Genomic DNA, 25578 nt, shown 5'->3' with positions numbered 1-25578 from the left:
ATGTCTGAGTAAACATGAGTTTGGTGGTTCTACACCAGATGTATTGCTGTTGCTAGAACAGTGGCTATATTTTCATCCTGCCTTTCTTCCAGGGAGCATAGCTAGCTTCTGCCACCTCCGGTTTTAGCATGGCACCAAACCTCTTGGGTGTGTTAATGGCTCAATGACATCTGATGAGCTTCTGAAATGAGCAGCGATTTGACCCTCAATTATCCCTGGGCCTAGTCTGGCACTCGCATCACTATGACACACAGCCTCTCAAGCATATTGTATTATTTTTCAGGAACTGTAACATGAGCCCTGCTTAATTTTTGATTGACATGCCGCTGCCCTGCTGCTTTTTGTGTGTAGAGTTAACAAGAAGGGCACAGCTGCTGCATGGCAGGAGGGAATCTTGACAGATTCATCTTGCCCACATCCATACATTCGCAGCTCCGCCTTAAGAATCATGGCTTCTCCCAAAGAATCCTGGGAGCTGTAGTTTATGAAGGATGCTCCGGTTTTCTTGGAGAACCGTATTCCTCACCCAAAGATACAATTCCTAGAGTTCCCTGGGGAGAGGGATCGGACTGTTAAACCACTCTGGGAATTGGGGCTCTGTGAGGGGAACAACTCTTAGCACCCTTGAAGAAGTACAGCTCCCAGAATTCTTTGGAGGAAGCTATGACTGTTTAAAGTGGTATCGTAGTGTTTTAAATATGCGGTGTGAATGTGGCCCTGCTCTATTTATTTCTGTGCAATCCAAACTCTAAGTATCTCCAGTGAAGGAGAGTCTGCCACCTTCCAAGACAGACTCTTCCACTGTAAAACAGCTCTTGCCATCAGAATGTTCTTCCCAGCGTTTAGTTCAGGCATCGGCAACCTCCGGCCCATGGAGGTCGTTTATCTGGCCCACGGGCCGCCCGTGAACCAAGCCGCCCGCTTGGCAAGTCCTCCGCGCGCTGCGGTAAACCAGCGCAGCGCGGGGACTCGCCGATCGGTGCCGGAAATTGCGTCTACGCAGCCGCAGAAGTGATTTCTGGTGCTGCAGACATTTTGGAAATGGGCAGCCAGCACCGGAAATCGCTTATGCACAGCCGCAGACATGCGCAGAAGCCATTTCCAGTGTTTGGGACATGGGCAGCACGGCACCGGAAATCGCTTCTGCGCCTGTGTGGCCCATGTCCCGCCCACGGATGATAGTCTGTGGGAATCCTCCGGCCCACGGGCAGAAAACGTTGCCAACGCCTGGTTTAGTTGGAGCTGTCATTTGATTCTTGTTGGTTTGGATCCTACCCTCCGGGACAACAGAAAAGTACTGGAAAGGCGTAGATGAGTGAGTGCAGAGCAACTGCTTTGCATCCAGAAGGCGTCAGTGCTTGGTCTCCAGCATCTCCTGATAGGGCAGGGGAAAGACTCCCTGTCTGAAACTCGGGTGAACCGCTGCCTTCATAACAGAAGACCCAGGTGGACTGAGCCAGGCCTGGCCGCTTCCTGAAAACATCACAGAAGCCATCAAAAGCAGTACAGAGGAATCATCAAAGGGACTGGGCTGACTCCTCAACAATGGTCTGAATAACAGCGCAGGCACAGCATGAAAACCTCCTTGAGGGATACCCGAAAGCTAAATGCCCGACTCTGCTGGAAGAGCGTCCCGCAGCATGGGACCAGCAAACCCCAAAGGCCTGCCTTCTGGTTGCTTGCCCGCGGAAAAGAGATTCTCCCTTTTGCAAGGGAGAAAACTATTTCCTGTGTCTGCTTCACAAATATTCCCCTAGAGCAGTTGCCCCAAGGAGCCTTGGGAGTTAGTTTTGCTTTTGCTTGTGGAGTTTGGGTGTGTGGTGGCTGAGGAGAAGGCGGAGGCCCTCGTTGTGCGCAGAGGGGCGAGACAACCTTCTGGGTATCTCTGCTGCTTGCAAATCCCATTGTTTTCCTTTCCCTCTGCCTCTCTCTTGTCTTCCCTCCCCTCCGCCCACCCCTCCTCTTTATCCCTCCGACATGAATTTAAACAGAAACATGTGTCACATTTTTTCCGCCTTAGCGCATCCTGGCTGCTCCCCTTGGCTTGCACGGCCTTCCTCTGTGGGCTCCTGCTTTCCTTTGGCTAAACGCCCCCAGCTGCAAGACTGGCCTCCATTAGTGACCCTCGCTGACCTTGGCTGGTGACTTCGCTGTCCCAGCCCGTGAGGAGGATAGTCTCTCTCTCTGTGTGTGTGTCTGTGTGGGGATTTTGGGTGAAGCAGGGGGTTCCTCCCCATCCCCCTTTCCCGCTGAGAACCGCTTCTTGGCCAAAACAAAGGAAGCGCTGTTTGTTGCTGCATTTTGACCGGAATGAGCCGCCGGAGATAAGGGTTGTGTTAACATCGGGAGGCCGGCTCGCTCAGAGTCTGCTTCCTCTCATCTCCAATCTCTTAAGATTAACACTAAACGGACCTCTGGTCCATAACTGCCATCTGTGCAACGGGGTTCGTGGGAAGGTGGGGCTGAAATTAAGGAGGATGGAAAACTTGGGAGGATCAAACATGGCTGTGGAATGCCAAAGCAGTAATACTGTACAGTATCGCAGGGGTTAGAACAGGGGTAGGCAACCTAAGGCCCGTGGGCCGGATGTGGCCCAATCGCCTTCTCAATCCGGCCCACGGATGGTCCAGAAACCAGCATGTTTTTACATGAGTAGAATATGTCCTTTTATTTAAAATGCACCTCTGGATTACAGTGGTACCTCGGTTTAAGTACACAATTGGTTCCGGATCGCCGAAGAATTGATGCTTTTGAATTATGGTGCTGGAGGAGACTCTTGAGAGTCCCATGGACTGCAAGAAGATCAAACCTATCCATTCTGAAGGAAATCAGCCCTGAGCGCTCACTGGAAGGACAGATCCTGAAGCTGAGGCTCCAATACTTTGGCCACCTCCCTGGAAAAGACCCTGATGTTGGGAAAGATGGAGGGCACAAAGAGAAGGGGACGACAGAGGATGAGATGGTTGGACAGTGTTCTCGAAGCTACGAACACGAGTCTGACCAAACTGCGGGAGGCAGTGGAAGACAGGAGTGCCTGGCGTGCTCTGGTCCATGGGGTCACGAAGAGTTGGACACGACTAAATGACTAAACAACAAATATAGAGATCTCTGTTGGTTGTGTATTTCTATCTAAAAGATAAGTGAGATTGTCATTTGGCCTTGCATCATACTCTCCTAAGGTGGGTTATCTTAGCACAGAACTGAACAGCAGGCAAACCTGCATGCCTTAACCCAGCGTTTCTCAACCGCTGTTCCGCGGCACACTAGTGTGCCACGAGACGCTGGCTGGTGTGCCGCGACGAGAAGGGCGATTTGCATTGTCACATGCCTGGCAGCCGCCAATAAGCAACACTGACCCGCCGGAAAGGAAGCCGGCCGGGTCACGACGCGGAGCGAGCGCAGCTCTCAACAGCCACCACCACGGGAGGGTGGTTTTAGACAAACTTAAAGAACCTGGCTGGATGAGCTCAACCTGAACACTTGCTGAGCAAAGGATTGTGCTGGCAGAGAAATCAGCGGCTTGTGAAGCCTTATTACAGGAGATTGCAACCAACACAGCAATTGGCAAGTGTTTCTTACAGTCATAATTATATAGTCAATTTAGGGCGGCACAGAGTTAAATTTTTTAACTTTTTTAATGGTGGTGTGCCTCGTGATTTTTTTCATGGAACAAGTGTGCCTTGGCCCAAAAAAGGTTGAGAAACACTGCCTTAACCACACCAGTCAATGGACCATATATGTGTTGAGCTAATGCTATTATAGGCTGCCTCAACAGAAGTATAGTGTCCACATGAAGGGAAGCATTAGTCCCACTTGCCTTTGTCAGCCCACACCTGGAGTGCTGTATCCAGTTCTGGGTGCCACAATTTAAAAAGGATATTGACAAGCTAGAATGTGTGCAGAGGAGGGTGACCAAGATGATCAAGGTTCTGGAAACCAAACCTTATGAGGAATGGTTGAGGGAGTTGGGTATGTTTAGGTGAAAAAGAGGAGACTAAGAGCTGAGCATCTACTCAGAGTTAGACCCACTGAAATCAATAACTTCAGTTGTGCTCATGAACTTAAATTAGTACACTCTGAGTAGGATTAACATTGGATACAACATTTTATTTTTAAGGGGGAATTGGGGTTCCTTGCTGTTCTTCCTCCTTCCTCGCTCTTCTGTTGCAGGGCGGGAGAAACCCTCCCCCACCCCGAGTTTAAACAAGGGAAACCTGGGTTTTCCATGGTAGCAATTGGTGGGGCTGGAGGTAATTTTGTGGGGAGGACAGCGGCTCTTCTTACCTTCCTACTATAAGCTACATTCCAGCCACATAGATAAGATGTTTTGACGCACACACACACATGCACCCATTCAGGCAAGCAAAGGTCACTCTCAGGATTGAAGGCCACGTTGCAGCCAGGCACAAGGACTGGAGTATAAAGTGGAGACAGGGCTGGTGAGGGGCATGCCTTGGGGAACGTGCTGGGGGCCAGATGGAAAGCCCGAAGGGCCACTTGGCCCCTGATCCTGAGGTTTGCCACCCCCTACTTTGTTGCCTTCCACATTGCCTGTTTTAGATTGTAAGCTCCTTGGGGACAGGGATCTGTCTACTGGTAATAATAGTTGTTTTTTTTAAAATGATAATGATAATAATAATTAATAATAATAATTTATTATTTATACCCCGCCCATCTGGCTGGGTTTCCCCAGCCACTCTGGGCGGCTTCCAACAGAAAAATAAAATTATTGATTAAACATTAAAAAGCCTCCCTAAACAAGGCTGCCTTCAGATGTCTTCTAAAAATCTGGTACAGTAAGCTGCTTTTCTCTTTGACCTCTGGTGGGAGGGCGTTCCACAGGGCGGGTGCCACCACCGAGAAGGCCCTCTGCCTGGTTCCCTGCAACTTGGCTTCTTCTCGCAATGAGGGAACCGCCAGAAGGCCCTCGGTGCTGGGCCTCAGTGTCTGGGCAGAACGATGGGGGTGGAGATGCTCTTTCAGGTATACTGCTACTATTATTACTATTACTATTATTACTGCTACAAGCAAGACCTGTAACAAAACATTGCATTTTAGAGTGGCCCCTCTCAGAATACAGTGGTACCTCTGGTTACCGTACGAACTTAATTCGTTCTGGAGGTCCGTTCTTAATCTGAAACTGTTCTTAACCTGAGGTACCACTTTAGCTAATGGGGGCTCCCGTTGCCGCCGCCGCGCGATTTCTGTTCTCATCCTGAGGTAAAGTTCTTAACCCGAGGTACTACTTCCAGGTTAGCGGAGTCTGTAACCCGAAGTGTTTGTAACCCGAGGTACCACTGTCCTCTGTTCACTTTCTCGTTTCCTCCTTCAGTAGCACCTTAAAGACCAACTAAGTTTTTATTTTGGTATGAGCTTTCGTGTGCATGCACACTTCTTCAGATACCTTCAGATAACTTCAGGTATCTGAAGAAGTGTGCATGCGCACGAAAGCTCATACCAAAATAAAAACTTAGTTGGTCCTTAAGGTGCTACTGAAGGATTTTTTTTCTATTTTGCTTCGACTCAGACCAACACAGCTACCTACCTGTAACTCATTTCCTCCTGATTTTCTGTCCCCCACCCGCCAAACCATCAATTGATATTCTGTAGCATCTCCCCCCAATTTTTGCAGGTGGGTTACATTTGCAAACCCTGGGTTTTATTTATTGGTTCTTTTAAAGCATTTGTATCCTACACTTCCATCTTGCATGTGGTTTGCATATGAATAAAAGCAGAACAGAATAGTACCTCTTGCTGATACCTCTTGTGTATGGATGGCTGCTGTGACACTCACCGCTGAACATCAGAAAGAGAGGTTATTATTTATGACATCCCCATTCGAAAGCCTCCTTGAATTTCCTTCTGCCTTAGAAAGGTGGGCATAAGTGCTCCAATAAATACTGTAATTACATGAAAACTTATGCTAGCTTACTCAAGAGGCAAGTTCCGCTGAGTGTATGTAGGATTGTAGCATCTCCTCCACTTATGATACAACGTAAATATATAGAAATGTTGGGCCACCGTGAAGTGGAGCAGGAATTGGGACATGATGAGGAGTGGAGTTCAGGCAGATGAGTCAGGGTGTCCCTGCCTTGAAGAAGTATTTGTGACACATCAGCTTAATCCCTGTCGAGCTGGCTATTAATTTTTTATTTTTAGTGCAGAAATTGGAAATTCCTTTCCGGAGAGCACCATGTTGTGCTTCTGTTTTGGAAAACAGCTGGGATGTCTTCTTTCCATTTTGGGGCAAGTAACATTCTTGCATAGATGAAGAAATATCTATACAATTTAGGTAATTCTGTCCCTATAATTCCCAAAAGGAAGGCTTCTGGTTTGTTTTAAATAAAAGTTACTGTGTTTTTCCATGTATAAGACTACATTTTTTCCTATTTTTTTGAAGTTTAAAATAAGGGGTGGTCTTATACACGGGAGAACAGCCTTTACCAAAGGTGTCATAGGCTTTGAAGACACTCGAACTCGGGATGCAAGGGAGAAACGTGCTAAGAGGAAGGCACGCTTGGCAAATCCACATCGTGATCAACTCCCGCCCGGAAACCAGTGTCCCCACTGTGGAAGGATGTGTGGATCCAGAATGGGCCTCCACAGTCACCTATGAACTCATTGTTAAAACTGTCTTTATGGAAGACAATCTTACTTGGCTATGAGTGATCGCCGAAGAAGTGCATAGTGCATTTTCTTAATTTTGAGTCCCCCAAAATAGGGGGCGTCTTATACACAGGGGTATCTTACACACGGGAAAATACGGTATTTTAAACATCATTTTCAATTCATTATATATCGTTCCCCAGTAAGCTTTAACCTTACTACAAGGACCACCACATACAATAAAAAGAACCTTCTCTTTCTTCTTTTCGGAGAACACCGTGTTGTGCTTCTGTTTTGGAAAACGGCTGGAAGTTCACCACGGAACCCAGCAGATCTGTAAGCAAGGATTACTAGGCTGTCTAGATCAGGCACCCCCAAACTTCGGCCCTCCAGATGTTTTGGACTACAATTCCCATCTTCCCCGACCACTGGTCCTGTTAGCTAGGGATCATGGGAGTTGTAGGCCAAAACATCTGGAGGGCCGCAGCTTGGGGATGCCTGATCTAGATGATGGGACTTCTGTGATGGGAGGAAACTTAGCTACCTTTTATGGAGGGGACGGCGGGGGGGGGGAGAGGGTCATCTGTGAATAAAAATGCTAAGATGCCTTGAGGGGGAACTTAAGACGAGCTCTGCTGGATCAGGCCAAAGGGGGCCCCATCTAGTCCAGCAGCCTGTTATCTTAGCAGCCACCCAGGTGCCCCCGTGCGAAGCCTGCAAGCCAGTCTCTCTTCCCCACTTTCGAATCTCACCAACTACCATTCAGAGTCATGCTTCCCTTTGGCAATGGTGGTTGTTGGCACCTGTCTGTCTCGAGAAGCATTGGAGTGTGCCTCTGGGGGGGTGAAGTCAAACCACCCTGTTTAGCAGCACCGAGTGTGACCTTCCCCAGGGTGCGAGGTGAAACATAGTCATTGTGGCTAGTAGTAGCCACCGGTAGCCTTATCCTCCTGCTGACGGTGCTTCTGTTTTTAGAGAATTGATTTGTTTCCGTGTTCTTCATTTGTTCTCAGGTTTTGTTTTGTTTTTTTTAAAAAATACGGTTTTGTAATTTCATGAAGTTTCAACAATTTTCTTGCATGCTTCCACGATCTATATAAAGAGAGAGATGCAAACACATAGCCCCTCATTTTTTTATAAGCTGGTTTTATAAATCGGTGGGGAGCTGGCTTATTGCGGCTCACGTCAGCCACTACACCTGGCCAGGCAGTTGCCTAGGATGCCTCCGTCCGGAATGGGCCAATTAGAGTCCTGCCATATGAGCCCTGTTTTTCCCTCTGGAGGTTGGTTGTTTGTGTTTGTCACCTGCACCTACCGGTATATCCCTATTCCCCCCCCCTATTAATAATGGCAGAATGGCTGGAAAAGCACCTGCCAGGGCGGTTTGGGGAGGCCTGATCTAGTCCAACCCCCTGCAATGGAGGTGTCTCAGCTAAAGCACCCATGACAGATGGCCACCCAAGCTCTGCTTCAAAACCTCCAAGGAAGGAGAGTCCACAGCCTCCCGAGGGAGAGAGTTCCACTGTCAAACAGCTCTTAGTTTTTCCTGGTGTTTTAATCAGAATCTCTTTTCTTGTAACTTGAATCCATTGGTTCGAGTCTTCCCCTCCAGGGCAGAGAAAACAAGCTTGCTCCATCTTCCATAGGACAGCCCTTGAGATAGGATACCCATTGTCAGCTATCTCCTCTCAGTCTCCTCTTTCCCAGGCTAAACTTTCCCAGCTCCTTCAACCGCTCCTCATAAGGCTTAGCTTCCAGACTCTTCTCTCATCTTGGTTGCCCTCCTCTGCACACTCTTGTTGAGGGATTACAGGTTTCTAGGTAAAGGTACAGGGACCCCTGACCATTAGGTCCAGTCGCGGACGACTCTGTGGTTGCGGCGCTCATCTCGCTTTACTGGCCGAGGGAGCCAGCATTTGTCCGCAGACAGCTTCTAGGTCATGTGGCCAGCATGACTAAGCCGCTTCTGGCAAACCAGAGCAGCACATGGAAACGACGTTTACCTTCCTGCTGTAGCGGTTCCTATTTATCTACTTGCATTTTGACGTGCTTTCGAACTGCTAGGTTGGCAGGAGCTGGGACCAAGCAATGGGAGCTCACCCCGTCACAGGGATTCGAACCGCCGCCCTTCTGATCAGCAAGCCCTAGGCTCAGTGGTTTAACCACAGCGCCACCTGGGTCCCACAGGTTTCTACTAGATCCCAAAAGCCCATAGTCTGCTCACCCCTAATGCAGTACAGTGGAACCTCGGTTTACGAATGCAGTCTGTTCCACGGAGGCATTCGTAAACGGAGGCATTCGCTCCCCAAAAGTGATTTGCACTGCGCATGCCTGAAGCGCCAATAAAGTGCTTCTGCGCATGTGCGAGCTGCGCAGATCGCGTCTGTGCATCCAATGCTGTGGAACCCGGATGTAAACACTTCTGGGTCCACGGCGCTCATAAACGGAGGCGTTCGTAAACAGGACTGTTTGTAAACCGAGGTACCACTGTATAGAAGACTAGAGAAGATGTGGAACTGAAAGCTGTGCATGGGGTGTTCTCTCCCCCCCCCAAGTACTTTGGAAAGCATTTGGGAATTGAACAATTGAGGATTTCTACTGCATGGAAGGACCCAGGTGGTGCAGTGGGTTAAACCACTGAGCCTAGGGCTTGCTGATCAGAAGGTCGGCGGTTCGAATCCCTGTGACGGGGTGAGCTCCCGTTGCTTGGTCCCTGCTCCTGCCAACCTAGCAGTTTGAAAGCACGTCAAAATGCAAGTAGATAAATAGGAACCGCTACAGCGGGAAGGTAAACGGCGTTTCCATGTGCTGCTCTGGTTTGCCAGAAGCGGCTTTGTCATGCTGGCCACATGACCTGGAAGCTGTACGCCGGCTCCCTCGGCCAATAACGCGAGATAAGCGCCGCAACCCCAGAGTCGGTCACGACTGGACCTAATGGTCAGGGGTCCCTTTACCTTTACCTTTACTGCATGGAAAGAAAACGAGGAAACTCTGAAATCCAGGGTGGGCAGTAGAAAACTCAATTGATGGGATTTGGAGGCATGCATAACACACAGGAATGGATGGATCAGTCTGTTTCGGGTTTGTATCAATCCACGTACAGGTCCACCCCATTTCTGCAACAGTTTGCAAATGTCAGTATGGAAAATCTGCAGGTGTGTGTGTGTGTGTGTGTGTGTGTGTGTGTGTGTGTGTGTGTGTATTTAAATATTTTCGCTCAAAACACACCTTTCTAAACAGATTTGATCCTAAAACACACATTTTGCAAAAGCCGGAGACGTGCAAAATCCAAAGGTTAACAGCATTCCAACCTGGACTGTGGATCAGGTCAGTTTGCACTGGAATTTGCAAAGATCAGGCCCCTCACGCGCTGAACTTTGCAAACCAAACTGGAGCAGCTCACGTGAGCATTCCTCAGACTCTGTGCTAATGCTGCCCGGGTCTTTGCAATCTGCTAAAAGGATGGAACTGGTGCCGATTTGGGTAGTTTGCATAAATTGCAGCAAAGAGCTCTGCAGGCCACTGAAGTGGTGCCCCTTGACCTATGGATATTTCTGCTCGGCCCCAGAGATGTCGTCTGGCAGCATCTGTGTACAGTACTTGGAACCAAATTTTCGCAAGCCTTGTGCATGTAAAATTGTACGCCTTGGTTTTGTGTGTGTGCTCTAAAGAATGCTGAAAAGTTCCAGATGTTGGGCTGTTCAGTGCTCAGCTCGTGACTGATTTGTGCAATGAGCAGCAACAGCCCAGCGGCCAGTCCCAAACGCAGGGCATTGATTTGCTGATTGGCTTCCTTTTGGAAGCAATTACCTAATCAGCTTGGTGCTTGAGTGGAATCTATTATTGTCCTGTGGCGCTATTGATTGGCCTTTGGAAGACTGTTTGAAACCTCCCAGGAAGCTGGGAGCTGCTGGAACCTTAGAACCTTTGATCTGGGACCTACTCCACACACACACACACACACACACACACACACACACACACACACAATCCAATAGAAGAGAGCAGGGGATGCAATCCTCAACTAGATTCCTAGCTTCATTTTCTGCACAGTCTGGAATGGGGCAATGGGTACATTTCCCCCCATGCCTTTGGGAAAGCCTGAGGTAATAGGTACTCATCCCCTTTCTGTGGCTGACAGCTGCTACTTTTGTTGTTGTTTAGTCGTTTAGTCATGTCCGACTCTTCGTGACTCCATGGACCAGAGTACACCAGGCACTCCTGTCTTGCACTGTCTCCCGCAGTTTGGTCAGACTCATGTTCGTGGCTTCGATAACACTGTCCAACCATCTCGTCCTCTGTCTCCCCTTCACCTTGTGCCCTCAATCTTTCCCAACATCAGGGTCTTTTCCAGGGAGTCTTCTCTTCTCATGAGGTGGCCAAAGTATTGGAGCCTCAGCTTCACGATCTGTCCTTCCAGTGAGCGCTATGGGCTGATTTCCTTCAGAATGGATAGGTTTGATCTTCTTGCAGTCCATGGGACTCTCAAGAGTCTCCTCCAGCACCATAATTCAAAAGCATCAATTCTTGCTATAGAATTGACTATAGATAAAGTTAAAGGACCCCTGGATGGTTAAGTCCAGTCAAATCCAACTCTAAGGTGCAGGACTCATCTTGCTTTTCAAGCCAAGGGAGTCGGTGTTTGTCCGCAGGCAGTTTTCCAGGTCATGTGGCCAGCATGACTAAACCACTTCTGGTGCAATGGGACTCTGTGACGGAAGCCAGAGCGCACAGAAATGCCGTTTACCTTCCCGCCGCAGCGGTACCTATTTATCTACTTGCAATGGTGTGCTTTCAAACTGCTAGGTTAGCAGGAGCTGGGACGGAGCAACGGGAGCTAACCCGTCATGGGGATTCGAACCGCCGACCTTCTGTTTGGCAAGCCCAAGAGGTTCAGTAGTTTAAACCACAGCACCACCACGTCCCCTATGAATTGACTAGCAATAGCAGGCTAGTAGGGCCAGGGGTCTGTCTCTGCGTACGAGAGGCTCCATCCGTACTGTATTGGCATTCTGCTGGCTTTTGGAAAGGCAGCTGTTTACACTGGTGCTCCCTTGATCTTCCGATGTGAGCCTCCTGTTTTAATTGCTGTGTTGTTTTTAACGGGACTGTCTTATTGCTTATTTTAATTAGGAATGTAATAATAATAATAATAATAATAATAATAATAATAATAATAATAATAATTTATTATTTATACCCCGCCCATCTGGCTGGGTTTCCCCAGCCACTCTGGGCGGCTTCCAACAGAAAAATAAAACACAGTAATCTATTAAACATTAAAAGCCTCCCTGAACAGGGCTGGTCTTCAGATGTCTTCTAAAAGTCTGGTAGTTATTTTCCTCTTTGACATCTGTTGGGAGGGCGTTCCACAGGGCGGGCGCCACCACCGAGAAGGCCCTCTGCCTAGTTCCCTGCAACTTGGCTTCTCATAACGAGGGAACCGCCAGAAGGCCCTCGGTGCCCGGGCAGAACGATGGAGGTGGAGACGTTTTAATTATGCATGTTCCTACTTCCATGTTTGTGTATCTTCTATGTGTACTTCACATACGGCTTAGAAGCTTATTTTGGCATTAAGTGGCATATCAATATTGTTGTTGTTATGAATAGAAGACTGTGTTTGCGATTCCAGCACTTTTCTTCAATTAACCAGAACTTTTCCTTTGATAATAGGGTGTGTACATGGCTGGGTGTTTCTCATCGCCACAGCCCAGTGATTGTTGTGTATGGTTGGATGTTTTTATTATATTTTTACATTATTCTGACTTTGCTGTTTCCACTCGTCCTGGGACCCTTATAGTGAAGGGCAAGAGATCGAATGAATGAATGAATGAATAGCTCAGAGGTGAATCATTTGGAAGAAGGGGCTCGCTTAAGACTAACCTATTGAGCAGCCCTGAGCATTGTAGTGATTCATTGCCATGCCCAGACTGGTTTGAGGGCCAGAGCGCAATAGGCGCCTTCACCCAGCGGTGTATTGAAAGTGAAACCGCAATTCCTCCTGGGTCCCTCTACTGCCAGCACCCGGCGTGCAGAGGGAAGAACAAGCTGTGTTGGTCCTGGCCCTGCAAGGCTCTGGGGTGAAACCACCACTGCAGCTTGTTCCTCCCTCTGCTTTTCAGCATTGCGATGGGTCAGTATATCGCAATGTTTGCCTGGCGACACATAGCGACGAAAAGCTGGTGTTGCCCAGCCCTACTCCCAACCTTTGTCCCCCAGCCATGCTGTTTGCCAGCCATCTTATGCCTTCGGAAACGGTATCCTAACATTTCCTGGGAAATACTTGTTAAATGGACCCAACCGCTCGTTCTAGAATGACAGACGCGTTTGAGTCACGCACAGCTGGGTATATACCCTGCTCCTCCCCTAAGAAAGCTCAGGGCATGGAGAGACCCCCCTCCCCTTTATCATTGCAACACCCCTATGAGGTGGGTAGGCCCGATACGGCATGACAGGTTTGGTGAGCTTCATGACCGAGCAGGTATTTGAACCCAGAACTTCCTGGCTTCCTGTCATGCTGACTCTCAGTGCAGTGGTTGGTGTGTTGGGCCATAGCTGCCAAGTCTCCCGTTTTTCATGGGAATCCCCCGTATTTTGTTACCGTTTCCCGCTGTTATCCCGAATTGATTATATCCCGTAAATGTCCTGTAAAGCTCCTGCCGGAGGCCATGTCCCGGCTACCAGCTGTCTGTGCATGTCTGGACATGCGCAGATTTCTGGTGCCCAGACATGCAGACACGGGCGGCCCGGCACCGGAAGTCCCTTCTACGCATCTCTGGACATGCATAGAAGCAACTTCCGGTGCCGCCCTATTTCCGGTGCCCAGACATGTGCAGAGCGGCGCCGGCACAGGAAGTCGCTTCTACACATGTCTGGACATGCGTAGAAGTGACTTCCGGTGCTGCGCCGCCACTGATCCCGGATTTTTCAATCCGGGAGTTGGAGGGTATGTGTTGGACTAGGACTCGTGAGACCAAGGTTCAAGTCCCCACTGGGCCAGGAAGCTCACTGAAGTGGTTCTCCCTCGTTCTCAAGAGCTGACCGGGCCAATTCATTGTATTGTCTCTCAGACTTCAGCGAGAGGAGCAGCTTGCCAGCCAGCCAGCTCAACGGTTCATTCCTCTGTGCCTCCCTTCCAGACCATGGCCAGCGTCTCCTCCTTTGGCAAGTATACCCATGCCATTGTCCGCTGCATCCCTTCCTCCTTTGGCACGGCAGAGACAGCGGCAGACACGTCCGATGGCGGGGCTGAGCCTGTGGACCTGGCCAAGGCCCACCGGCAGTACGGCGTCTACACGGGCATCTTGCGCCAGAAGCTAGGGCTGCAGGTCATTGAACTGGCTGCGGACGAGGGACTCCCCTGCTCCACGCTGGTGGGGGACCTGGCAGTGATACAGGGAGACACCGCGCTGCTCACGCGGCCATGGGTGCCGTCGCGGCGGGACGAGGTAAGCTGTTCAATTCGTTTGTGCTGAATCACCTTGCAAATAAATCTGCCGAGGTTGCCGGTCGTCTTACGAGCATACACTTTTTATTCGCCGGAAGCCATTTCTCTCCCACTCCCCGCAAAATGTACCCACCTGGTTGCCTGGAGGTAGTTTTGAAGCACCCTGGCTGACCAGGAAACGGCTATTTACTAGCCTAGCAGTGAGCATGCGCCCTCCCTTTAAAGCCTCTGATGCCCGTTTATAAGCACAGTGCTTGTGCTAGGGTTGATTTTTAATTTTAACGGGCCGTTATTGAGGGTGTGGTAAGGTCACAGGAATAAGTCGGGAGCGTTCTCAAAGTTTGTCCTTCCATGGGGCTGCAAACGGCCTTACGGTAAATACATTTGCCAGCCTCATCTGTGGCCGAGTCTTGCTCTTGAGTAAACATGCACAGCATTGCCCTGTTAAGGTTCCAATCCCTTCCTAGTAGATTTGCTGCCTTCAAAAGGGTGGGGGGCAGGGGGGGGAGCAGCCGGTCGGCAGCTAGCTGTTAGTTAAACCCTGTCAATCGCAGGTCCCATCTGTTCCTCTGTAGGAACCTCTGGGACTAATCTCACCCGTGTCCTCGGAGCATAGAGGCAAGCTGCCTGAGTGGTTGCCTCGCCAGTTGGCATCGTGCCGCATTCCCACCCGCCCGGCCACCCGCCATTCTCATGACCCATCTCCCTCCTCCAGTGCAGTGTGCCGAATATAGAAGTGTCTATACACACTCCACCCAAGCCCTGGAGAATATTTGGCACCCCTTAAAGTGGAAAGGGTCCACATTTTCTTGCCTCTCTGCACTAATTACTGCCAGATCTCTCTCTCTGTCTTGTGCTTTTCTTCTTATGCTTTTAGTTAAAATAAATATATTGCTCTCCTCTCTTTTGGAGCACCTTCATCCATGAAGGTCTAACTGTTGTTTCCATGCCATATTCTGTACATTACAAGGCTGCCATCTTTATTTTGTTTCTGGTTTGTTTTTGTTTTTTTAAAAAACTCCTCATTTTTGGTGTCTCTGAGCATGCGCGGAATGCCTTCCCCACCCGCCTCAGCAGAACGGAGTTAGCCTTTTGAAACCCTTAGAAAAGGGCTTCCAAGCATTTGCAGAATGCCTTTCTGCAGCTTAAATAAAAGGAACGTGAAAAGTACTGAGTTTCCCTTGGAGCAAGCTCGGGGGGTCCTTAAAAAAAGGCTCTTGTGCAAGTTGGAAAATATTGAAGCAAAGGCCCCACAATAGATCCAGTTTGCTGACTACTCTGTACACACATTATCATGTTGACACAGTGTTGGCTTGGCCCAAGACATTTTGCTGCCCGAGGCAATTTAGCTTACATATCCCGAAGGACACGGGTTGCGCTGTGGGTTAAACCACAGAGCCTAGGGCTTGCCGATCAGAAGGTCGGCGGTTTGAATCCCTGCGACGGGGTGAGCTCCCGTTGCTCGGTCCCTGCTCCTGCCAACCTAGCAGTTCGAAAGCACGTCAAAGTGCAAGTAGATAAATAGGTACTGCTACAGCGGGAAGGTAAACAGCGTTTCCGTGTGCTGCTCTGGTTCGCCAGAAGCGGCTTAGTCATGCTGGTCACATGACCTGGATGCTGTACGCCGGCTCCCTCGGCCAGTAAAGCGAGATGAGCGCCGCAACCCCAGAGTCGGTCACGACTGGACCTAATGGCCAGGGGTCCCTTTACCGTTACCTTTATCCCGAAGGATGGTTGTTTATTTTCTGGTGGGAAGGTGTTCCACAGGGTGAGCGCCACTACCGGGAAGGCCCTCTACCTGGTTCTCTGTAACTTCGCTTCTTGCAGGGAGGGAACTGCCAGAAGGCCCTCAGTGCTGGACCTCAGTGTCCGGGCAGAATGATGGGGTGGAGACGCTCCTTCAGGTATACTAGGCCGAGCCTGGGTTGAGAGTTGCATGAAGAGGTGTTAAGAAAAGCGGATGCGCTAGAAAATGTCTGATCTCTTCCTCTATCCCTGCTGCTTTTCCAGATCAGCAGCGTCAAGAAGGTCTTGGAGGAGCTAAAACTGCGAGTGGTGGAGGTTACGGATGAAGGAGCCACCTTGGATGGGAGCGATGTCCTGTTCACAGGTAAATGACTCCTCTGTCCCTGAGGACGGTGGCCCTTATCTCAGGAGGGGGGAGGTCCAGAAGATGGAGGGAACTTTGCCTCCGATAAAATGGGAATTAGTAAGTACACCACAGGGTTTTTATTTCTTTGTTCTGCGGTAAGGGTGACTAAGCCTTCGAAACCACTTTTCATATTGGAAGTGCCATGTAAATGATGATGGTAGCACAAAGCATAGGGGAGAACTTGATGAGATTCTGTTGAGGGTTTCCCCCCACCCCTGGTGGCTGGTTAGTTTCTGTTCTAATAAAACACACACACACACACACACACACCACTCAAAGCTGCCTGGAAGTCATAGACACTGGCCTGAAAATCCTTTGCCCTCCAATCCCAGATGTCTGCAGGTGGGCATTCAAGGAGGGAGGGAGCTGCACTTAATGCATGCTCAGAGGCTCTCTCGCCAGTATGGATCTGTACAGGTGAAACTCGGAAAATTAGAATATCGTGGGAAAAGTGCACTTATTTCAGTAATGCAACTTAAAAGGTGAAACCAATATATGAGATCGATGCATGACATGCAAAGCAAGATATGTCAAGCCTTTATTTGTTGTAATTGTAATTATTTGTCGTTAGGCGGGTCAATACCTCGTACCTGCGGGACCGCCTCTCCCGGTATGACCCACAGAGGACATTAAGGTCCACAAATAATAACATATTGGAGATCCCGAGTCACAAGGTGGTTAGGCTGGCCTCGACCAGGACCAGGGCCTTCTCAGTACTGGCCCCGACCTGGTGGAATGCTCTGTTCAGAGCTGTTCCGTTTGGCCTTCGGACTGACGCAGTCTGACCCCACGGTTACCCTCCCCTAAGGTTTTATTTCATAATGGTTTTATCTTATTCGTAGATTTTTAATTTTAAAATTGAATTTTAACATTGTATTAATCTGCATTTTAACTGAATTGTTTCTTTTATACTTGTGTTGATATTATTTGTTGTTAGCTGCCCTGAGCCCAGTCTTGACTGGGAAGGGCGGGGTACAAATAAAAAATATTATTATTATTATTATTATTATTATTATTATTATTATCATTATCATTATCATTATTATAAATGGAATATAATTAATGAAATGTAATAGCGATGTTTATTTTTGTTTGTTTTATTTTATTGTAACTATTTGTTTTATTACTGTGGAATTTCCAAAGGAAAGCATTTGTAATAATAATAAAAATAAATAATAATCATAAGTTGCATTACTGAAATAAATGCACTTTTCGACGATATTCTAATTTTCCGAGTTTCACCTGTATGTTCCAGGACTGCCTCTTGCTATTTGTAAAGGCATTTTAGGGCAGAAGCCTGGTGCAAATGAAGCCCTCTCTCCTCTCCACATACATTCCACGATTGTAGCTTTAAGGCTGCAGTCGTAGTCAGATCTGAGATGGAAAGAGCTAAAGCAGCATTGTTATGCGGGTCTGGGGAGAGCTAATGCTCAGGAATCTGGCTTGCTCCTTGACTTATTGCTGGTTCTGGTATTCTCCATCTTCTTAATGCCTTTTACAGGTAGAGAGTTCTTCGTGGGCATTTCCAAGTGGACTAATCACAGAGGAGCAGAGATGGTTGCGGATGCTTTCAGGGTGAGCTGGAATCTTGGAACTACCGTATTTTATTTTGCTCCATAGGGCGCACCTCACCATAGGACACACCTAGTTTTTAGAGGAGGAAAACAAGAAAAAAAATATTTTGCTTTCTTGAATTTTCCTAGGCATAGCAGCCAACTCCTAGAGGCCTAGGTGCCTTGCCCCCCCCCAATTAAATATTTGAGGAAGCTGGTTTTGCAAAGGGGGAAAGCTCCATATTTTTAAAGGATCAGCTCAAAGTTGTGCAGCTTTTTTGCGAATGGGAAAAGCCCTGTTTTTTTTGGGGGGGGGGTCAGCTCACAGTTGTGCATCTTTTTTTGCAAAGGGGGAAAGCTCCATTTTTTAGGATCAGCTCAAAGCTGTTGAGTTTTCTTGCAAAGGGAAAAGTCCTGTTTTTATGGGGTTCAACTCACAGTTCTGCAGCTTCTCTAGGAAAGGAAAGGGACCCATTTCTACAGTTTCCAGATAGATAAGCTAATCAGCCAGTCACATGCCTCCCTCTGCAGACAACAACTGAGGCCTTAGGCAAGGGGCCGGGAAGGGAGCTAGCTCCCTTATCTCCCTCCCCGATCTCTTGCAATCAGCTGCTGAGTGGGTTCCTTTCAATGCTCTCTTCCCCTCTTGTTAGCCTTTAGCTCTTTCTAAAAAAAAAAAAAAAAGCACGACCTGCCTTTCGCCCCTGGGCAATTTGGCTCCAGGGACCACACATTTGCTCCATAAGACACACATAATTTCCTCTTACTTTTTAGGAGGAAAAAAGTGTGTCTTATGGAGTGAAAAATATGGTAAACCTTCCCTACATCCCTGCCCCAAACCTGCGCAGTTGTGGTTCCTAGCTATTCAGTTGTTGCTATTCTGCTTCTGCTTCCCACCCCAGTTCTTTTTTTAAAAAATATTTTTATTAGTGTTTTCACAAAAATAACAATATATAAGGAAAAAAGAAAAGAAAACAGATACAGTAACAATTCTCATATCACTTCACATGGTATAATGGGACCTCCTCGGGTTTCCCTCCCTGTGGTTCTTTAACACATTTATATTTAGCAAATTCTACATCATTTTCATCACCTTACCTATCCTTATTTTCTTCCTATCAAATCGCAAAATCCTAAATTCCACAGTTTATTTACAACTTAATTTCTGATCTAATATGGTACTTTAGCATATATTTTTAAATACAGTTTAAAGTCTTTCCATTCTTGTTCCATCGCTTCCTCTCCCTGGTTGCGGATTCTTCCGGTCATCTCAGCCAGTTCCATAAATTCCATCATCTTCATCTGCCAGTCGTCAATCGTTGGTAATGTTTGTAGTTTTCAGTTCTTAGCAATCAGATCCACCCCAGTTCTAAGGTGTACAGCAACCTTCCATTTAAGCAGCAGCCTGGTACCCGTAAGTGACAAGGATATTGCCTGCAGGCGAGTGTAGGCAGTTCTGTGCAACTTCTTGAGCAGACTGCTGCAGGAGGGATGGAACTCTCTGCCCTTCCTCTGCCAACCCCCAGCAGACTAGTAAAACATTTTTGCAGCCTTATTCACAAGGCTGGCGCATGTTTAGTTCATCTGTTGGACCCCCCAACGCTCCGCATGAATAGATGGAGTGCCCCGGAAATATAACCAGTAGTCTCCTGTGGTGGCACATTAAAGGGAAGATTGATAATCTGTCTTTCAAGGCCGCTGCTGAGCCAACTTCTACTGAGATCCCCCACGTTGAAAACTATTCAAGAAATGAACAGAGACTTCTTTCCTCCCTACTGCTTAACCTTTCCACTGTCTCCTCAGCTATTTTTCCTCGCTCCACGTCCCAATGTGACCCACATATCATAAGCACACCCACAGAATGTGTGACACCCTTGGAGCTCTGATGAACAGTTCCTAACCATATCCTTGTCCTCATATTGCGATTCTTCCTTAACCCACTGAAAAAGCAACTATTGGCTGGTGGTGGAGGGGGGGGGCTGCATTTCTTTCTAATTTTCCTTTGCCTGTGCGTTTGGATAAATTTATAAAACATGCTGCTCCCCCACGTTGTGAAAGGGCGACTACCAAAATAGAAATATTTTTCAGCAGCTCACAGCCATATAATTAGTCTCACCCTGTGTGATCCTCAGGTATAAAAAGAAAGCTCCAAATGAGTTGTTGTTGTTGTTGTTGTTGTTGTTGTTGTTGTTGTTGTTGTTGTTGTTGTTGTTGTTGTTGTTTGTTGTTTGTTGTTTGTTGTTTGTTGTTGTTGTATTTGTACCCTACTCATCAGACTGGCTTCAATCAGATATAAAAACATAATAAAGCATCAAACATTACAAACTTCCTTAAATAGGGCTGCCTTCAGATGTCTTCTAAAAGTCGGATAGTTGTTTATTTCCTTGACATCTGATGGGAGGGCATTCCACAGGGCGGGTGCCACTACCGAGAAGGCCCTCTGCCTGCTTCCCTGTAACCTCACTTCTTGCAGTGAGGGAACCACCAGAAGGCCCTCGGCGCTGGACCTCAGTGTCCAGGCTGAATGATGAGGGTGGAGATGCTCCTTCAGGTATACTGGGATGAGGTCATTTAGGGCTTTACTTGCAGGAGAAAAATCACCTCATCAGCAGTTCCCTGTTAGAAACCTGTATGGAGCCTCCCATTGGTTTCTCACCCCTGCCCTTTTCTATTCTTATAATCTTTTTTTATTAGTTTTACATTGCAAATTTCAATTCAAGCGTTAAACATCACCATCATCATTTAGAATTCCCCGAATCCTTAGACTCTTCCACCCTTCCATGGTTACAATTTTCAATCTTTTTTCAACTGCTTCACATATGTTCTCTATTTTTCTTAAATAATCCATTTTAACTTACTTTTTAGTACATTACAAGCGTTACTCAAATCCTGCCAAAGTTTTTAGTTGTTTACAGTGTTCTCTTAAGTACGTTGTCATCCCCCCCCCCCCCCCGTTCCTTCTTAAAGTTCCTGGTTTCTGATTTTCCTGGTCATTTTCACCTTTTCGGCATAGCCCATCATCTTCATCAGCCATTCGTCTCTTGTTGGGACTTGTATCACCCCTGCCCTTTTTCAGTCCTGTGCAGGGGAAGAATGGGTGAGTGGGTGGAGCTCTTGGTTTCAACTGTGTGGCATGGACGCCCGGAAGTCTTACGGAATGTCTCTGTGCAGGATTTTGCGGTGTCTACAGTTCCTGTCTCGGGTACGTTGCACCTCCGCAGATTCTGCAGCATGGCTGGCTCTGAAACGGTTGTCATTGGCAGCAGCGACGTGGCCAAGAAAGCCATGAAGGTAATGTCTACAACCTCCCAGGGGGGCCTCTCCCGAGAAAGAGCGGCAAGGCAGGAGTGGAGAACACTGTTACGCTCATTTCCTGCTTCCCTTTGGGGCATCTGATTGGCCACTGTGAGAACAGGATGCTGGGTTAGGTGGGCTACTTGGCTCCACCTCCTCTCCACTCCAAGAAAGCCTTTATCCCTTCTGAGTCCCGTATGAGAGTTGTTCCTTCACACCCCACAGATACCAGAAGCCACACCCCACAGAAAGTTGAAGCAGGGCCAATATAGTAAAAATGTAATGCCCATGACAGCTTTTGAGTGATACTAAAACGAAACAGAGTTGAAATATAATTGTTAGGATGCAAAAGGAAATAAGAATGTATTAGAAAAATAGTTTCAGAAGTTTGTACTAATGGTAATGACATTCAAGTATAAAGAATAAGTCTATACACGTGGAGTTAACAGGAAGTACAGTGGTACCTCTACTTACGAATGTTTCTACTTACAAATGGAGCTCCATTCGCCATCTTGGATGCGGTTTAGATAGGATTTTTCCTACTTACGAATTTTTAGATAGGATTGCTTCGACTTACGAATTTTTTCTCCCAATGCATTCCTATGGGATTCGATTTACAAATTTTTTCGACTTACGAATGTGCGTTCGGAACGCATTAAATTCGTAAGTAGAGGTACCACTGTATAAACTTTCTCTCTCTCTTCTTTTTCTTTTCTTTTCTTTTCTCCCCCCCTTTACTGTACCTCAATTTCTCCTTATTTAAGGGTGGTAATAGCAGGAAAAAGAAAAAAGATAAGCAATGATGGTTTTCAGTATTGTGTTTGCTCTGCTGCATATAATGTATGTAAGTTTAATATATATATTGTATGGTACGGTATGGGATGTTTTATATGATATACATATTTTGTATTTGTGAAGAATAAGCAATAAGAATAAGCAATAAGTTGAAGCAGGGCCTTTTGCGTAGCCGCCCCTGTTCTGTGGAGCGGCATCCCTGTGGAGATGCGACTGGTTCCCGCTATCTGTGCTCTTCCTGAAACCACATTATTGGGGTGACCAGCTCTTCCAGTTAGGAGAAGAGGTCTCTGCCTTTGCTCTTTACTCTGTGTTGTTTTTTGAACTTATCTTTCTTGGTTTTGACGTTGGTCAGTTGCTTTGGGGCTCATGTGAAGGCCTACTCCTCAGTCCCTCTGTTAATGAACTTCTCCCTTCTCTTCCCACCACCCTCTTTCGTTGAAGACCATGGAACAATTGACCGATCACCACTATGAAACACTGACGGTGCCAGATGACCCGGCTGCGAATTGCATCTATGCTCGGCTTGGTCAGAAGAGCAGTGTGCTTCTGCATCGCAGTGTTGAGGAATATCCCAACAGCGTACAAGTAAGGAGAAAGAGTGCCTTACCTGGTGGGGTGGGGTGGGGTGGGAAGGGTTGGGTTTATATTTAGGGAGGCTTTTAATGTTTAAGAAATTAGTGTATTTTAATGTTTCTGTTGGAAGCCGCCCAGAGTGGCTGGGGAAACCCAGCCAGATGGGCGGGGTATAAATAATAAATTATTATTATTATTATTATTATTATTATTATTATTATTATTATTATTATTTTATATCCCTGGACCGGGTGTGCAGGCTGCAAGGACGAGGAGGAGGAGGAGGATTGCATCTAGGATTAATAATAATAATAATAATAAAAAATCATAAATAAAAATGTGCCACTTACTTGCCAAAATGGCATCTAAGTAGCTTGCAAGGTTAAAATCCATACCTAATTAAAATACTCAACAAAGCAATTCCATCTCAAAGTATTAAAAACATAAACCCTAGCCAGTTAAAAATGCATAACAATTAAAGCAATACTGTACAGTCGAACCTCGGAAGTCGAATGGAATCCATTCCGGAAGTTCGTTCGACTTCTGAAACGTTTGGAAACCAAGCAGAATTGGTTTCCAATGGGAAACAATAGCAGAAGCCGCGCCGGACATTCGACTTCCCCAAAAACAAAAAAAGAAAGAAAACAGCATTCGAAAACCAGAACACTCACTTCTGGTTTTCGATCATTTGGGAGCTGGAACGTTCAACTCCCAAGGCGTTTGGGAACCGAGGTACGACTGTACGTATTTATGTCAATTCTTTTTGGGGCAGAATTTGAGATGCTGTAATGGCCAAAAGGTCATGCGTTGACCTTCGAGCATGGCCTTTTGCAAGCTTTCTAGCCATTCTGTGTGCTCTGTCTCCCTGCGCAAAACCGTCTGCCTTTTCATGAGCTTCAGGTGTGGCTTGGTCACTGCAGGGACGGAGATAGCTTTGGGAAGAGGTCTAACCGGTTTCTCTCTGCCTCCTCTCGCAGCCCTTCCAGAAGCTTCCGGACTACACCCTCATCCCTGCGGCTTGCACTGAGGTGGCCAAACTTGGTGGGACTCTCAGTTCCTGCTCTCTTCTCATCAACAAGAAGCTGGAGATCTAGTGCCTATCGAACCCCACAATAAAACACAGGTTCTTGCATTCCCTCAAGAGGAACCCCTTCTCTTGGTTCCTTTGTGCAGACACCCCACTTTCTCTCCCCTTAGCTTCCTTGTGGGGCAAGGACACCTCCAAACACGCTAATTTGACCGGCCTTAAATCTTGCAGTTTCTCTCTTTTATTTACATTGGATCTTCGCTTCCACGGAGCCACACGAGTCTCTTTTATCTCCTGTCTTCTACAGTGTACGCTTTACGGATACATAATTTTTTTTACCCCAAAGTAGATACGTGCTCAACTTTGCTCCAAGTGCTGAAGAAAAAGCCATCGGCAGGAAACCTGAAGTTCTAGCTCTTTAATCAACGATTGCTGGGGGTTTTTTATAGTGAGGTTCTCTCAAGTTTGTAGCCTGTTACGGACCGTTAAAGAGCAGCATTGCTCTCCCTTCGTCGCTGAGGGGGACGTGTTATTAAACCGGGTGCTGAGAAACATTGGTGGGCAGCCATCTTGGAAGGCACTTAAGGGATGCGTCCATTGTGAGGACTAGACCCAAGATGGTGGCCATTTCTCTTTCATAGCCGCCATGTTGGAAGAACTGGTGAGCAGGAGACATGAGCAGGTGGGACGTAATTAGCTGTCAATGTGTTTGATTGTTTGAGGTGATCCAAGTGCTAAAGAACCAGGCAACATTACGATGGATGGTTGTGAGACTAGGGGGTCTCCTGTTCAGTTTCGAATCTCAACACCTGATGATTCGTGTCAGGTGTAGGAAGGTGTCCCTAGAGCCACTCTTCCCCCCCCCCCCGTTCCTCAATAACTAGAATGAGAATGTTGTTGGACTACAGCTCCCATCATGCTTGACCGTTGGCCATGCTGGCAGGGGCTGATGGGAGTTGGAGTCCAACAAGTTCCACAGGTTCAACAATCCCTGATCTGGAATGACCTCTGCAGATTTTCCTTCTGTGACTGCTTGGCCTGCCACATCCATCTCTTTATGGTGCTGCAGTTTGGGGACTGGGAGTTCGGAATCAGACCCACGCTCCCCAAACTCAAAACAATGGCTTCCCCCACTGCCACCCTCAACAGATAACCTCTCTGCAAGGCCGGCGCAGCCACACAGGAGCAGCTAGATTAAAACAACGGGTTGGCGAGGAGCTCTGCTTCCTTCCAAGTGGCGCTGTTGTATGTGTTTTGTGTAACGTAGTTAGGGGGCAGAAGTGGGGTGGGGGGCACGGTCGTAGGAATGTTCTTGAAATCTGTAGAGGGAGCGCCCTCTGTTGGGGGGGGAGTTAGGCGTTTTGACGGATGTAGGACTTTAGATTCACTCACTGCCTCTTTAACCCCTTGTGGAATCAATTGAAACAATTAATAATAAAAAAAGATTGAACCAAGTCACCGTCTTGATAAGTCTTTTTGGCTTTTGCTGTGGGATGGGTGGGGAAGCTAGGTTCCGGAGTGTAAGGCATGTGGACTAAGCCTCTTCAACACAGGGAGGTTCTGCTTTAATGTAATTAATGCAATGTCTTTAACAGCTCAGGAACACAATACCTCAAGGACTACCTCTTTCCATACGAACCTATCTGAGATCACCCTCTGGGGCCTTCCTTCGTGTGCCTCCTCCTTGAGAGATCCGGAGGGTGGCAACACGAGAACGGGGCCTTCTCTGCAGTGGCTCCCCGTCTGTGGAATGCTCTCCCCAGGGAAGTTTGCTTGGCGCCTTCATACACCTTTAGCTGCCAGGCAAAAACATTCCTTTTAACCAGGCCTTTGGTTGACCTGATCAATATCCTATACCCTTTTAAAATGTGGCTCTTTTGGGGGGGGGGTAGGTATTATTGGGTTATTGTTTTTTGTGAACCGCCCTGAGACCTCCGGGTATAGGGCAGTATATAAATTCAATAATAATAATAATAATAATAATAATAATAATAATAATAATATCTTTTTTTGAGGGGGAGGGATGCTAATCACATCCTATTCCAGGTGTCACATTGTAACAATGTTGAATTTTGGACCCTATAACAATGGAAGGGGGCATGTGAAAGGAAGTGGTAACCGTTTGCAT

General features: G+C 47.4%; 1 protein-coding gene across 4 annotated transcripts in view; it reads left to right on the top strand.

The window, feature by feature from the left end:
* Window positions 1-24904, top strand: part of DDAH2 (DDAH family member 2, ADMA-independent) — a 29696-nt gene extending 4792 nt beyond the window's left edge. For 3 of the 4 annotated variants that reach the window (XM_060271151.1, XM_060271153.1, XM_035107033.2), the window contains exons 2-7: window positions 13746-14054; window positions 16064-16163; window positions 17707-17780; window positions 20930-21049; window positions 22292-22435; window positions 23401-24904. In XM_060271151.1, coding sequence (XP_060127134.1) covers window positions 13749-14054; window positions 16064-16163; window positions 17707-17780; window positions 20930-21049; window positions 22292-22435; window positions 23401-23517 — 861 coding nt within the window. In that variant the 5' untranslated portion in view covers window positions 13746-13748 and the 3' untranslated portion in view covers window positions 23518-24904. Of the gene's footprint in view, window positions 1-13676; window positions 14055-16063; window positions 16164-17706; window positions 17781-20929; window positions 21050-22291; window positions 22436-23400 lie in introns of all 4 variants that reach the window. The other variant, XM_060271152.1, reaches the window with a different exon arrangement.
* The last annotated feature ends 674 nt before the right edge of the window (window positions 24905-25578 follow it).

The sequence above is a fragment of the Zootoca vivipara genome, chromosome 2 (genome assembly GCF_963506605.1).
Source record: "Zootoca vivipara chromosome 2, rZooViv1.1, whole genome shotgun sequence".
Lineage (NCBI taxonomy): Eukaryota > Metazoa > Chordata > Lepidosauria > Squamata > Lacertidae > Zootoca > Zootoca vivipara.
Note: the sequence above shows the minus strand (reverse complement) of the source record. Positions and strands in the feature narration are given on the sequence as shown.